The following is a 16,478-nucleotide window of genomic DNA, read 5'->3' on the forward strand; positions in this document are numbered from 1 at the left end:
CAACAAAGGGTGCTGGAGAGCACAGCTGTGTAATCTCCAAACACTGGCATCAGGTAGAGCTGAAGAGCACAGGCATGTACTCCTTAAACACTGGCAGCAGGGGGCACTGGAGAGCACAGCCGTGTAAGCTCCAAACACTGGCAGCAGGGGGCACTGGAGAGCACAGCCGTGTAAGCTCCAAACACTGGCAGCAGGAGGCGCTGGAGAGCACAGCTGTGTAATCCCCAAACACTGGCAGCAGGGGGCACTGGAGAGCACAGCCGTGTAAGCTCCAAACACTGGCAGCAGGGGGCGCGGAAGAGCACAGCTGTGTAATCCCCATGTACACATGACGTCACGGGAATTCCCGTCTCTGGTATTTCCTCAGTTTGTCTTCACTGTCACAAGCTGCAGCAGATGGACGTCTACACAACCAATAGCAGTGTTCGCCTCCTTCCAGGTGATCTCTGATTTGCCTGCTGGGATGTGAGGGCGGAGCTAGAAGTGTTGTGGGCTAAGCCTGGAGTCTGAGTGAAAGGTAGCAGACGCAGTGTTCGTCCATTGTTAGGAGGCGCAGACAGTGCATGTGGTGCTGCACAGGTCGGGTGAAGGCATGGTCCAGCTGCACAGAGCTGCCTGAGGGACAGGCCACAAGGCGCAGACATGCTGCTGGAATTTCAGGTCACTTTCAATCTCTTTAGAGACGTTCTGCCGTGGGTCTGCACACAAGGAAGTCCAGGTAATGTCCTTTCTGATAACGTCCATTTCTTTTGTGTTAAGTGTTGCTGTTCAGTTACTATACTATATGTCCTGTTGTGTATAAATATGTGACTCTTCAGATGTGTTATATTGAACCTGATGAAGAGACCTGAGTAGTCTGGAAAGCTTGCTATTATCACCATCTTTTCAGTTAGCCATTAAAAGGTATCAACCACTGAGGACTCTCAGTTCTTTTAAACAAACTTTTTTTTTTTTTATCAGTTACTCTACAGACATTTATATGTGTAGCAGAGCAATGTGTGGGCTGCCTTATTACTGGTATAGGGATGTAGCAGAGCCATGTGTGGACGGCCTTATTACTAGTATTGGGATGTAGCAGAGCCATGTGTGGGCTGCCTTATTACTAGTATTGGGATGTAGCAGAGCCATGTGTGGGCTGCCTTATTACTAGTATTGGGATGTAGCAGAGCCATGTGTGGGCTGCCTTATTACTAGTATTGGGATGTAGCAGAGACATGTGTGGGCTGCCTTATTACTAGTATTGGGATGTAGCAGAGACATGTGTGGGCTGCCTTATTACTAGTATTGGGATGTAGCAGAGCCATGTGTGGGCTGCCTTATTACTGGTATCGGGATGTAGCGGAGCCATGTGTGGGCTGCCTTATTACTGGTATCGGGATGTAGCGGAGCCATGTGTGGGCTGCCTTATTACTGGTATCGGGATGGAGCGGAGCCATGTGTGGGCTGCCTTCTTACTGGTGTCGGGATGGAGCGGAGCCCGGCGTGGGCTGCCTTCTTACTGGTGTCGGGATGGAGCGGAGCCCGGCGTGGGCTGCCTTCTTACTGGTGTCGGGATGGAGCGGAGCCCGGCGTGGGCTGCCTTCTTACTGGTGTCGGGATGGAGCGGAGCCCGGCGTGGGCTGCCTTCTTACTGGTGTCGGGATGGAGCGGAGCCCGGCGTGGGCTGCCTTCTTACTGGTGTCGGGATGGAGCGGAGCCCGGCGTGGGCTGCCTTCTTACTGGTGTCGGGATGGAGCGGAGCCCGGCGTGGGCTGCCTTCTTACTGGTGTCGGGATGGAGCGGAGCCCGGCGTGGGCTGCCTTCTTACTGGTGTCGGGATGGAGCGGAGCCCGGCGTGGGCTGCCTTCTTACTGGTGTCGGGATGGAGCGGAGCCCGGCGTGGGCTGCCTTCTTACTGGTGTCGGGATGGAGCGGAGCCCGGCGTGGGCTGCCTTCTTACTGGTGTCGGGGTGGAGCGGAGCCCGGCGTGGGCTGCCTTCTTACTGGTGTCGGGGTGGAGCGGAGCCCGGCGTGGGCTGCCTTCTTACTGGTGTCGGGGTGGAGCGGAGCCCGGCGTGGGCTGCCTTCTTACTGGTGTCGGGGTGGCGCGGAGCCCGGCGTGGGCTGCCTTCTTACTGGTGTCGGGGTGGCGCGGAGCCCGGCGTGGGCTGCCTTCTTACTGGTGTCGGGGTGGCGCGGAGCCCGGCGTGGGCTGCCTTCTTACTGGTGTCGGGGTGGCGCGGAGCCCGGCGTGGGCTGCCTTCTTACTGGTGTCGGGGTGGCGCGGAGCCCGGCGTGGGCTGCCTTCTTACTGGTGTCGGGGTGGCGCGGAGCCCGGCGTGGGCTGCCTTCTTACTGGTGTCGGGGTGGCGCGGAGCCCGGCGTGGGCTGCCTTCTTACTGGTGTCGGGGTGGCGCGGAGCCCGGCGTGGGCTGCCTTCTTACTGGTGTCGGGGTGGCGCGGAGCCCGGCGTGGGCTGCCTTCTTACTGGTGTCGGGGTGGAGCGGAGCCCGGCGTGGGCTGCCTTCTTACTGGTGTCGGGGTGGAGCGGAGCCCGGCGTGGGCTGCCTTCTTACTGGTGTCGGGGTGGAGCGGAGCCCGGCGTGGGCTGCCTTCTTACTGGTGTCGGGGTGGAGCGGAGCCCGGCGTGGGCTGCCTTCTTACTGGTGTCGGGGTGGAGCGGAGCCAGGTGTGGGTTGCCTTCTTACTGGTGTCGGGGTGGAGCGGAGCCCGGTGTGGGCTGACATTACTATTTGTGGGATGCAGTAGCTTGTCAGTCACTATTTGGACCTGACTGCGGGGCTCTCCACTGATCACCAGGATGATGTTTCCTTGTGGTGTACTCACAATCAGCTGACGTTTCTTGCTATTGTACCAGACTTGCTGCAGTTTCACATGAGTTTTGCTCATTAAACTTGTGAAATTACAGTAAATTGTGTGGGGTTTTTTTTTTCTTTTGTTTATCTTTTAGAGCACTTCTCAGCTGCCTGGCAAGAACTGTGCCACATCCACTATGTGTAACTACACCTTGAGGTTACGTTCCCATGATCGGTACTGCAAAATTTCTGTACCATCTCTGCACCTTCACTTGCATTTGTTTTTTGTTTGTTTTTTTTTTTTTAATTTTGTTTTTTAATTGCATTTTTGACTCTGCCTTTTTGTCTGTTTGGTTTGTCACCTTTAAGGCTATGTGCGCACGATGCCTTTTTGTGTGACCACAAAGATGCAGTGTTTTTGGCTGCAAAAAACACAAACGCAGCGGTAAAAACCTCATGCATTTATCACATTTTTGTGCGTTTTTGATCACTGCGTTTTTCCAATTCATTGCATGGGTGGAAAAACACAGAAAAGAATTGACATGTTGCTTTTTTTTTTTTTTCCAGCTCAAAAATGCAGCTAAAAAAAAAAAGCACTGTGCGTACAGCAAAAATGAAAACTCATAGACTTTGCAGGGGAAGCAAAGTCATGCAGTTTTCTGACCAAAAACGCACCCGGAAAATGCGCAAAAACGCCGTGAAAAAAGCACTGTGCGCACATAGCCTAATTCTTCTGTTTTTTTGAAACTTCCTGGTATGGACATCATTAGGTGCGGATCACATGCATTTTGTATTCAATTTGCCACGTAAACGCGCAAAAAAACGCATGAGTCTTTTAGCTGCAGATTTTCGGCATCTAATTCAAGTGTATGGGGCAAATCTGCACAGAAAACTGAAGTTGAAGTGATGCAGATTGGAAAAACTCACCACGGGTCAGTTTACGCAGCGTAAAAAAGCACAGTGGCCATGACATTTCTATGAATCCCATCCACTGTGCTTGTACTGAAAAATGCAGCATTTTGGACGCAGTGAAAATATGTAGCGAGTAACACTTATGTGAACGTAAAGCTAATATATATATATTGCCCGGGTTAATAACTGCTGTTAACAAAATCGAATGTATTAACAAAAATGTATTCTGCCCACAAAACAAATAGAAATGTAATTATTAAATTGTTGCCTATATTAACCAATCAGAGCTCAGATTAACTGTAGCAAAATAGAAGCTAAGCTGTGATTGGTTGCTATTGGCAGCCTGATAAATCTCCAGGCAACAGAAAGCCCTCCCCCTGACAGTATATATTAGCTCACACACATAATAGACAGGAAATACGGCAGCTGTCAGTCACATGACCTATGTGGTACATTTGTTCTTGTAGTTTGGCTGCTTATTAATCAGATTTTTATTTTTAAAGGATAATACCAGACTTGTGTGTGTTTTAGGGCGATTATGTGGCGAGGTTGGTGTATGTGTGGTGAGATGTGTGCTGAGGGTGGTATATGTGTTCAAGCACGTGGTAGTGTGCGGCGCATTTTGTGTATGTGTTCATATCCCCGAGTGGTGAGTATCCCATGTCGGGGCCCCACCTTAGCAACTGTACTATGTATACTCTTTAGCGCCATCTCTCTCATTCTTTAAGTCCCCCTTGTTCACATCTGGCAGCTGTCAATTTGCCCCAAACTTTTCATTTAACTTTTTCCCCATTATGTAGATAGGGGCAAAATTGATTGGTAAATTGGAACGCACGGAGTTAAAATTTTGCCTCACAACTTAGCACCCAGCGCTGCCCGGGATAGTAACTGTCTCTCTGTTTCTCTCCCATTCTCTGTCTGTCTCCCCCTCTGTATATATCTCTCGGTCTCTCTATCTTTGTCTGTCTGTCTGTCTGTCTGTCTGTCTGTCTGTCTGTCTCTTTCCGGCCCCCCTCTTTCCCGCCCATGTCTGTCTTCCCCCTCTTTCCCGCCCATGTCTGTCTTCCCCCTCTTTCCGGCCCCCCTCTTTCCCGCCCATGTCTGTCTTCCCCCTGTTTCCGGCCCCCCTCTTTCCCGCCCATGTCTGTCTTCCCCTCTTTCTTTCCCTGGCTGCATTGTGACACGCCAACATTCCATATAAGGGCGTGGCTGCGCATTTTTTTGAAGTTCTGGCTGCACTGTGGTTCCCAGCTCTATTCGCTTTAATGGAGGCAGGTTTTTTGGTGAAGAACTGTAAAGAGCTGGGTTAAAATTTCCCCTCAAAACATAGCCTATGACGCTCTCGGGGTCCAGACGTGTGAGTGTGCAAAATTTTGTGGCTGTAGCTGCGACGGTGCAGATGCCAATCCCAGACATACATACACACACATTTTCTATATATATATATATATATATATATATATATATATGTCTGCTAAAGGAATCCGCACAGTCGCAGTTACAATCTCAAAATTTTGCACAGACATCCCATGTGACTCAGGGAACATCATAGATTGTTTCGATGAGAAAATTTAACCTTGCGCTTTACAGTTACTCTCCAAAAAAACTGCCTCCATTAAAGTCAATGGAGCTGCGAGCTACAGGCTATTAATAGCAGCTGTGATTGGTTGCTATAGGAATTAAAGACATTCATAGTATAAGAAGCTTATGTGTGAGGTAATATGATATTGGTGGGGAGACAGAGTAAGAGGCAGACATGGAAAGAGACGGACAGACAGTCAGAGACAGAGGCATATGTATGTAGTCTAGCTATTGGAGTGCACGTGCGGCCTTCAATATGTGGGCCGCACGGTGCAGACAATGCACGCCAGACTCAATAAACATAGGCATAATATTCGGACAGGCTACCAGCTTCATGGCCTGTCCAAACATTTTAGCAACTTCCATGGTAGAGACCCTAAATTGATGAAACTCATTGTTATAGATAGGGTAACTTATACTGACCCGATCGGTTTAATAAAAAAAAAGACAGCTACTGGATCTTCAAATTGGGGATGTTGGCCCCTGAGGGGCATACCCTCACCATTGACAATGTCGTAAAATATTAGTTAAAGATCTTTGAATCAAATTTGACCAGATTAAATTCTAGTAATTTTGGCTCTCCTCTCCAATTGCTTTTATGGCACTATTGGGATACCATGTTAAGGGTATGTGCGCACGTTGCTTTTTACCTGCTTTTTACCTGCTTTTTTGCTGCTTTTTCTTCTGCGCTGTTTAATGCCAAAATGGATGTGTTCTTCTATTCAAGCAAAGTCTATGGGAATTTGGGTTTCTTGTTCACACTATGTTGTTCAAAATGCTGCCTTTTTGTGGCAGAACTTTGGTCAAAAACTCAGCTTTGCAGTGCAAAACCCAAATGGCAAAAACAATTGACATGTTGCTTCTTTGAAAAGCTGAGTTTTTGACCAAAGTTCTGCCACAAAAAGGCAGCATTTTGAACAACATAGTGTGAACAAGAAACCCAAATTCCCATAGACTTTGCTTGAATAGAAGAACACATCCATTTTGGCATTAAACAGCGCAGAAGAAAAAGCAGCAAAAAAGCAGGTAAAAAGCAGGTAGAAAGCAACGTGCGCACATACCCTTATAAGGTGTTTGTTAGCGGGGTGCCGATTTGTATGGATTCAAATTTCACAATAAAGCTATCTGGGCGATACATACTCATCTGTGTGCGTCAACTATGCGCACGCGTGGGCACGCTTTCGCCTTGTATTTTGTCATCTATGCTTGTTTTAATTGCGTTTCTTTATGACATGCTGACCAGGACCTCAATAATTAAATTTTGGCTTTAATCATGATTAGTTATACCACCCAATCGTCTGTTTTTGTGCTATATATGTTACTCCCTCAGTTAATTCCCTCTAATTACCTGAAGAAGACAGCAAAATAGCTGTCAAAATGCGTTGTAGCCATTAGAGGGTAATTTAGTTCAATAAAGTTTTTTATTTTAAAAAAAATTTGACCGCTAATTCGTTATTCCCAAAGAGGCAGACAGAGACGGGGAAAGATATAGGAAGACTGGGACAGAGACAGACTATCCCGGGCAACGCCTGGGTACTACAGCTTCTGTGTGTGTCTGTGTGTGTGTCTGTGTGTGTGTCTGTGTGTGTGTCTGTGTGTGTGTCTGTGTAATATATATATTATACACTCTACATAAATTTTCTCTGGTTATTCTGTTTTTCTTTTTTTTTTTTTTTTTTTTTTTTGGAGTGCATAACCAAAGGAGTGGTGTGTGTGGTGGTGGTCTTTTATTTATTTTATTTATTTATTTATTTTTTTTTAAAGCAGAAATCTGGAATTTTGCATGTAAAACGCAGCTGCATTATTTTTATTGTTAAATGTGGGTATGAGTTTTCATGAAATCACATTCTCTTTGCTTGAGGTGTTTAAAAACTGTGTTTTTTTTCTGCACACAAAAAGATCGCAGTTTAGGTCTTTGGCTGCGTTCACATATTTTTTTTCTCACACCGCACACTGAGCCATAAACACATCGGATTTATATACAGGTCCGTATCTCCGGTCGGAAAGACTCAGAACGCGTCCTGTTCTCACTTTTGCAGCTCAGACTTTTTTGGAGATCAGACTTTGTGCTTTAGATTTCCATGTGTCTTTAACCCCTTCAGCCCCAGGGCACTTTCCGTTTTTGCGTTTTTGTTTTTTGCTCCCCTTCTTCCGAGAGCCATAACTTTTTTATTTTTCCGTCAATCTTGCCATATGAGGGCTTGTTTTTTGCGGGACAAGTTGTACTTTTAAATGAAACCATAAGTTTTACCATATGGTGTACTGGAAAGCAGCAAAAAAATTCCAAGTGTGGAAAAATTGCAAAAAAAGTGTGATGGCACAACAGTGTTTGGGATGTTTTATTAACGGTGTTCACTATATGGTAAAACTGATGTGTGGGTATGATACCCGAGGTCGGTGCGAGTTTGTAGACACCAAACATGTATAGGTTTACTTGTATCTAAGGGGTTAAAAAAAATTCACAAGTTTGTCCAATAAAAGTGGCGCACGTTTTGCGCCATTTTCCGAAACAGGTAGCGTTCTTATTTTTTGGGATCTATGGCTCAGTGACGGCTTATTTTTTGCGTCTCGAGCTGATGTTTCTAATGGTAGCATTTTTGCGCAGATGCTACGTTTTGATCGCTTGTTATTACATTTTGCGTAAAACTTGCGGCGACCAAAAAACGTAATTTTGGCGTTTGGATTTTATTTGCCACTACGCCGTTTACCAATCAGATTAATTGATTTTATATTTTGATCGGGCATTTCTGAACGCGGCGATACCAAATATGTGTATATTTATTTATTTTTTAACCCTTTAATTTTCAATGGGGGGAAAGGGGGGTGATTTGAACTTTTAGGTTTTTTGTTTTTTTTTTTAATTTTTTAAAACTTTTTTTTTACTTTTTTTATTTTATTTTACTAGTCCCCCTAGGGGGCTATAGCGATCAGCAATCCGATTGCTGATCGCTATCTGCTGATCACAGCTATACCGCTGTAAACAGCAGAAATAGTCACTTTCTTTCTTCCTCTGCTCCGTGCCGAGGAAGAATGAAAGTGAAACTTCGTAGCACCAGGCGTCATCACATGACCCTGTGCTACGATGGCAACCACCGAACGTCACGTGATCACTCACGTGACGTCCGGAGGGGGCGGCGGTAAGTAAAAAAGATGGCCGCGCGCATATAGATCTCGCTGCCAGACTTTGGCAGCGAGATCTAAGGGGTTAATGTTCCGGGTGGAATGCGATTCCACTCGGAACATGTAGGCACACATGTCAGCTGTTGAAAACAGCTGATATGTGTGCCGATCCACGCCGCCTGCCCGCGGCAGGGGGCGGGGCTTACCGGGACACGATCCATGACGGATATATCCGTCCATGGTCGTGAAGGGGTTAATCTATTTTTCATTGATAAATTAAGTCAATGGATAAAAAAAAGTTCCAACAGTCTGCCTGCTTCACAAAAAATAAACCAACAAGCTGATGCAATATGGATGACACATGAGAGAGAGAGAAAAGCGTTCCATTTCTCACGGATGTGAAAACTGATTCGGATCTGTGAAATCCAATCTGTTTTATGGTTTACCTGTGTGTTTGACATGAAGTCTTCAGTGAATGACTTTGGGTGTGTTCAGATTTAGCTGTTTGGCTTCACGGCACACAGTATAACGCAGAAATGAAACTTGGCACTGTGTTATGCTGCAGTGATGTTCTCTATTATTCTTAATCTGCCAGTATTCTCCTCTGGTGCTGGCGCCATTTCAGCGATGTCCGCACCAGGTCTCCTGTGATATTAAGTCATGAGAACCCTGCTTTCTATCAGCATCCTCTTCACTCTCACTTTCTTCGGTCGAAATTGACACCCGTAAGGAGTGAGATCTCCTTTTGCTCCCTGGCTTCCTCCGGAAGTGAGAGTGAAGTGGCCGCTGATTGGATGTGATCCAGAGTTGAGTAACGTTTCGATCCTATTCTTCGTCAGGAACACTGATTGCAATGGAGGTGAGGTGAAGTGATGTGAAGGAGAATAAGGGGCACAAGGTGAAAGGTGGACACACTGCTATATGATAAGCATTATATGTCCGCTTTTCACCTCATTCCTCTTATTCTCCTTTGCTTCATCTCACCTCCATTGCAATCAGTTTTATTTGACGAAAGTGCGACCATAGGACAGAAACGTTATGTACCTTTTTTATTTTTAATTGTCTCTCTGCAGCATAATAATACCTGCCAAGTTCAATTTCTACAATATAAGGGCAGGGGCAGAACAATCACGATCACAGGGGTTGCCATTGCTACCGGACCCGGGGGTTCAGGGAACCCAAGGACCTCAGCCAGTGGCGCATCGGCAATGACTGCAGGCCACGCGACCGCTGTGGTGCGTGTGACTCAGGAGAGCTCTGTGCCAGTGCTGGCATCGGACCCCCCCAGCAGGCCTCCCACCGAGGATCACACTTACAATTGTATCGGCATCATAGATACCGATATAATTGAAAGCAATGCTGAAAAACGGAGCGGCGCACTTCCTCTTTCATCATTCTCCTGCTGCCTGTCTGTGCTCTGCCTCTGACAGCTCAGCATAGCGGAGCGCGATGACGTCACCACTGTGCGCTGTGCTGAGATCAGCAGAGCAGAAGAACGGTGGACACACTGAGGAGACCGGAGCATCTGGGAACGAGGAGAAGTGAGCATGTATTTAATCTCGGTGGTCAAAGGGCTATGGGGGTCCATTAAACGTTATGGGAGCTGTCTGATACTATATGGGGGTGTATAATACATGGGGGACTATAAGCAGTGTACTATAATGTATGGACGACTATGAGCAGTGCATTGTAATGTATGGAGAACTATGGGGAGTGTAGTATAATGTATGGAGAACTATGCGGAGTCTATTATAATGTACGGAGGACCCTGAGTAGTGTATTATAATGTATAGAGGACTATGAGATGCATTATAATATTGGATAATTATATCATCGGGATATCGGAGTAAGGGAAAGATGGGTGCTGAGGGACAGAGCCAAGTGTCAGTGTAATTATCCTGTACCCCAAGGGGGGCCTAGGTCCAAACTTTGCATCTGGGCCCATTGCGTTCTACTTACGCCACTGTAGAAAGGGTAGGACTTTACTTGAGCACCAGTTCGCAGGAGTGCTGCGGTCAAACCTACTGTAAATGTAAAGCAAACACTGATGCTTATTATCTTTTAGTATCCACTTCTGTGCTCTGTTAATAAATCTATAACTAAAACTACAAATGTGATTCCCAAAACCTGCATGACTTCTCACATTATTAGATGACTGTTGCTATTGTGCAAACATATGAGCTGAAAGCACAAAGTATACATGGTTATGTGTTTATGTAACAAACAGTTGCACAATATAATATTCGTCTGAAGAGGAAAAGGAGTGGAAAGCAAATCACATCAGCATGAAAGATGTTAAAGAGAATCTGTCAATAGGTTTAGCACTATAAAGTAAAGCCATGGCCATGATGGCACTGTGATGCTGAATAAATGGATACCATCAGTGAAGGAATCCGATCTATGGTTACTGAATAATCTTCCTCTAAACTAGAATCACACCGCACACGGTGCCCACCGCAAATGTGGCGCCCCTGAGGCGTCAGTCGCCACAGGGTACTGCATCTCACTTAAGGTGCCGTACGCATCCCAGGTAAGGAAGAGGTTAATTGCAGGTGTTTCTCACATTCACAAACCATACACGGTTAGGTACTTTCCCACTGGAATTGGCCTAGGTAAGACAGGGGGGTGGCCATCATGAGGCATGGGACTTTTCCGGTCACTAGGCCAAGCACCTGGAAGGAGCATCTTCACACTGAGGCAGTTAACCTCGGGCACAGCTTGGGGTGAGGAGCACAGTCAGGACCTTGATCCAGGCATTTTCTACCTCACACTTCTGGGAGCACTACAGGACCCGCGGCTTGGAGCAGGCAGCTCAGCCTTGGTTCTCTCCAGCTACAGGGGATTGCAGGGTCTGCAGAGTGCAGGAAACACCCCCAGCCCATTCCACATTCTATCCACGGGATTGGAGGGACCCCGACCAGAAAGGACACACAGTAGGAACACCGGTGGTGACCTCCGAATTATCGGAGATCGGCTGGGGTCCATTACGACAGAGACCGGCACTCCAAGGGTGATAACCGGACTGTGAGTAAAAGACCTGGAACTGCAATCACTGTCAGCCCATCATTGCCGGCGCCATTGCCCCGCGTTCCGAGGCCAACGGCCACTACAACCCCCATCATCCTCCCTGGGGCCTAGCTCTACCTGTGGGGAGCTGAACCATCCCGGCTGCGACACCATCTGCCCCAGAGGACAAGGCTAATCCCTGGCTGCATACCACAGGTGGCGTCACAAGACAACTACTACTCCCAACATCCTCAACCCCTTCATCCTCCTCCACTTCATGCCCTTTTGTGGACACCTCGGGGTCACGAAGCCGGGCAGGGCCACCCGTGACACCCCCTGACCCTCACCGGCTCAGTGACAAATATTCCCAAGACCCCATGCGGTGCTCCACAATCATGGCGGCGGCACGGAATTTCAAAAAGAAGGCAAGTCACTAAATAATTAGTGACCTGTAGAAGAAACGGGAGGCAGGCAGAAAAGATCCTACCCACAAGTCGCACCATGATGCAAGGATGATGTCATCATGAAAACAAAAACTTTAGAGGAAGATTATTCAGCAACCAAAAATAAGATTCCTTCTACAGGTCATTAATTTAATTTAATTTAATCAGGATCAGAGTGCCATTATGGCCATGTGTTTTACTTTTTTTTTTAACTTCGTTTTATTAACAATTTCAAGCATGGTACAACTGACATTTGCCATATAAAGATAGCTCAGTATATAGATAGTAATATTTAAATATAACAATGAACAGTCATATAAAGTCCATAATATCTTTAGCACTTAAGATAGAACAATGTTATTATCCATACTTCTTATCATTTGCATATATATCTAATTTTATATTGAGCATAAGAACAGCTCTAACTATCAGCATGACCATATTTTGAAAACAAGATAGAAAGAGGAATAGAAAAAGAAAGAAAGAGAACAACAACAGCCGCATTGCATTATTATACCTCAATATACCATTGGACAGTGTTTCATATCCCAACATCTAACGGGAACCACCATTATCCGCATAATCTCCCTCAAACCTCCAAGTGTGTCTGGAGAAGAATTCCACAAACCCCAGATTTTGTTAAATTTTCCCGGGCACCCCCTATTATAATATACCACCCGCTCATAGACTATGGTTGCATTGACTAGTTTAACCCAGGACCGCACAGTTGGATTCGAATCTCCCATCCACCTCAGAGCTATTAATTTCCTAGCCAGAAACAATGCCTCTCTGAGGAATATTGTCATGTAATGATCCCAGGACTCTTCCTCCACCACCCCAAACAGGCATATCAAAGGGTCACACAAAACAGGAATCGACACAATCGATGTCAGCAGAGATGTCGCTCCCCACCAGTACGACGATATATTGGGACAGCTCCAAATCATATGTATGAAATTTACCCCTGAGAGATGACACCTCGGGCACTCCGATGCACGAGAACGGCCCATACTAAATAATCGAGTTGGAGTAAGGTATGCCTGGTGGACAAAGTAGCATTGAATCAACTTATTATTAACAGATGGGGATACCGCATTCGGAGATTCCAATATCTCTTCCCATTCCTCTCCCTGTAGAGTGGGAATTAGAGATTTCCATCTATCCTGGGCTGGCAAGGGGTCCGACTCCACCCCCACTGACAACAGGTAAGTATATATAGCTGAGATGAGGCCTCGAGGTCCTTGTGATTTTAGAATACCTATCATAGGAAGTGATGATATCAATTTCCTCACTCCAATTTTCTGTATGTGGGATTGAATCGCTGTGCGAATCTGCAGGTATCTAAAAAACTGTGATCTTGGAACATTATATTCAATCTGGACTTGTTCAAAGGACTTGAAGGTTGTGGTTCCCAGGACAAAATCACAAGATCACCTAATGCACTGACGCTGTGAGTGGCCCAGAATTGCGCCGAGGGGTGATCTCTCAGAGTATGGAAGTGGCTATTCCCCCATAATGGGAGTTCCGCCACCACCCCTTCGAAGTGTACCACCCTCTTGGCTTGTCGCCAGACTAATCTTGCCAACCTGAGGAGGGGTAATTGCCGTGGTGTTCTCAGTCCATCTGATTCCAGAAAACCCACTAAACAATCAGTCCCAGCCGCGTGTGCCAAGTGACTCTCAGAGTTGGGCAGCTGACATCTAGGCATCCATGTCTCTAGTGCCCTAAGCTGTCCCGCGAGGTAGTAGAGGAAGAACTCCGGTAAAGCCATCCCTCCCAGTCTTTTGGATCTCTGTAAAATGGATAACCGAAATTTGGGTCTGGATTTCCCCCATATGAAAGAGGTAGTAAGCGAGTTCAACATTGAGAAGAAGGATTTGGGTACTGATACTGCACTATGTTGTAGTGTATAACTAAGCTTTGGAAGTAATATCATTTTGATTAAATTTATTCTGCCAACCACTGACAGCGGTAGCTTGCTCCACAAGTTATATTTAAGTTTAACGTGCTCCAGAAGTGGTGTTATACTCGTCTGCAGGTCTAGTGTATGGTCTTTCTGTATGTGTATTCCCAGGTATTTAAAGCTAGTTACCACTTGCAAAGGTGACCTACCCTCCATTGAAATTCCAGACCCGTTCATTAATGGCATCAAAGCCGACTTATCCCAGTTTATGCGTAGTCCTGAAAACTCCCCAAATGTATCTATAGTGTCTATAACCACCGGTAGAGTCTCTTGCACTCGATCTAAGAAGACAACCATGTCATCTGCATACAATCCTATTTGATCTGTGCGGTCGGCTATAGTGATTCCAGTGATCTGTGGATGAGAGCGGATTCTAATTGCCAAAGCTTCAATTACTAGTGCAAACAATGCTGGAGACAGAGGGCATCCCTGTCTTGTGCCCCGGTTCAATGACAAGGGTGTAGACATAGCACCATTGACTAGTATCCTGGCTGTCGGGGACCTATACAACATATGAATCCAGTTACTGAATTTAGGCCCAAAAGTGAATCTCTGGAGGCAGGCAAATAAAAATGGCCATTCTACCGAGTCAGATGCCTTGGCCCACTCGTTCTCCTGGACCAGTGTGCTATATTGCACTATGGACTGGACCCGTCTTATATTTATAGAGGTGTTTTTCCCAGGCATAAATCCGGTTTGATCTGGGTGAACTATACACAGTATGACTGAATTAAGCCTGGACGCCAGTATTTTGGTAAAGATCTTGTAATCCACGTTAACTAGGGATATAGGACGGTATGAACCGCAGTCTAGTGGGTCTTTACCCTCCTTCCTCAGCACGACTATATGTGCTTCGTACAAGGAAGCAGGTAGAGGGTCGCCGGCTTAAAAATGTGAGAAAACCTCTAAAAGAATCGGGGCCAATACGTCACAATATTTACTATAGAATTGTATGGGAAGGCCATCTGGACCCGGAGATTTCCCCCTAGCCATATCCGAGATGGCAGTAATCACTTCATCCAGTGTGATGTCCGCCTCCAGAGACTCCCGTTGTGATCCACTCAAAGTGGGAAACTCCAAATCCGACATATATGTCACGCAACTTTGAACTCCATGAGGATTTCTAGATGTGTGCAGGGTTTTATAGTATTCACAAAAGCACTCTAAAATATCTTCAGGGGATGTAGCTATTGAGCCATCCATCCTCTGTATATCCAATATTGTATTTGAAGTGTTGTGTTGCCTAACCATATATGCCAATAATTTACTGGATTGATTTCCAAGCTCAAAATATGATTGTCGGGTATAGAAAAATTTGCGTTTGGACTTGGTCTCAGAGTGCTGCATATATAACCTATATGATTGCATCCAGGCCGCCCTATTTCCATCGGTTGGGGCCGATGTATATATTGCCTCTGAGTCCCTAAGTCTCCCCTCTACTATATCATCCTCAGTGTTAGTCACTCTTTTAAGATATATGTTATGGTTGAAGACAAACACCCTCTAAGGTAGGCTTTAAGAGTGTCCCACACCAAGTTAATATTCCAGGGTTTAGGGTGGGCTTCCAGGAAATCCTCTATTTGGGTCAGAGTTCTATCACTGTGATCTATTAGTTTCAGCCAAAAGGGGGTTTAACCTCCAAAAGGGTTTACCAACACCTTGGTTAGTCCTCATAGTAAGAATCACTGGGCTGTGATCTGATATGCCCCTGACCCCGTGTACCACGTCATCCACCCAGGTTGCGATATTGCTCGACCCAAAAATATAATCTAGTCGGGACAGCGTGCGTCTAGTAGAAGAATGACATGTATATTCTCAGGTGTTAGGATGCCGGAGTCGCCAAAGGTCAATCCACCCACCTCCCTCCGCGCATTGCTGCAAATCAGTCAAGTGTGTGGCCGAATATTGTCCCCCTCCATCCATCCGAAACCTGTCCTGCTCCTCATTCATCACAAGATTAAAATCCCCCATACAGAACACATACGCATCTGGATAATTGAGGGCAAAGCTCATTGCTTGTTTAAGAATGGAGATGCGAGCTGGTGGGGGGTTGTAAATACATAACAGCACATAATCTCTAGAGTTTATAGACGCATATATAAACACAAATCGCCCCTCCGGGTCACGCCTCACCACCTTCACTTCCCAACGGATACAGATAGGTCCAGAAATATTTGGACAGTGACACAATTTTCTCGAGTTGGGCTCTGCATGCCACCACATTGGATTTGAAATGAAACCTCTACAACAAAATTCAAGTGCAGATTGTAACATTTAATTTGAAGGTTTGAACAAAAATATCTGATAGAAATTGTAGGAATTGTACACATTTCTTTACAAACACTCCACATTTTAGGAGGTCAAAAGTAATTGGACAAATAAACCAAACCCAAACAAAATTATTTTTATTTTCAATATTTTGTTGCGAATCCTTTTGGAGGCAATCACTGCCTTAAGTCTGGAACCCATGGACATCACCAAACGCTGGGTTTCCTCCTTCTTAATGCTTTGCCAGGCCTTTACAGCCGCAGCCTTCAGGTCTTGCTTGTTTGTGAGTCTTTCCGTCTTAAGTCTGGATTTGAGCAAGTGAAATGCATGCTCAATTGGGTTAAGATCTGGTGATTGACTTGGCCATTGCAGAATGTTCCACTTTTTTGC

General features: G+C 46.0%; 1 protein-coding gene across 1 annotated transcript in view; it reads left to right on the forward strand.

Annotated features, from left to right (window-relative positions):
* Positions 1 to 546: 546 nt before the first annotated feature.
* LOC142264470 (gamma-secretase-activating protein-like) overlaps positions 547 to 16,478 on the forward strand; it is a gene marked incomplete at its 3' end in the record, with an annotated part of 116,270 nt that continues 100,338 nt past the window's right edge. Inside the window, exon 1 of the mRNA XM_075332250.1 lies at positions 547 to 718. Within this exon, the coding sequence (XP_075188365.1) occupies positions 643 to 718 (76 nt within the window). The remainder of the gene's footprint in view (positions 719 to 16,478) is intronic.

This window comes from Anomaloglossus baeobatrachus, unplaced genomic scaffold, assembly GCF_048569485.1.
Source record: "Anomaloglossus baeobatrachus isolate aAnoBae1 unplaced genomic scaffold, aAnoBae1.hap1 Scaffold_2655, whole genome shotgun sequence".
Taxonomy (NCBI): domain Eukaryota; kingdom Metazoa; phylum Chordata; class Amphibia; order Anura; family Aromobatidae; genus Anomaloglossus; species Anomaloglossus baeobatrachus.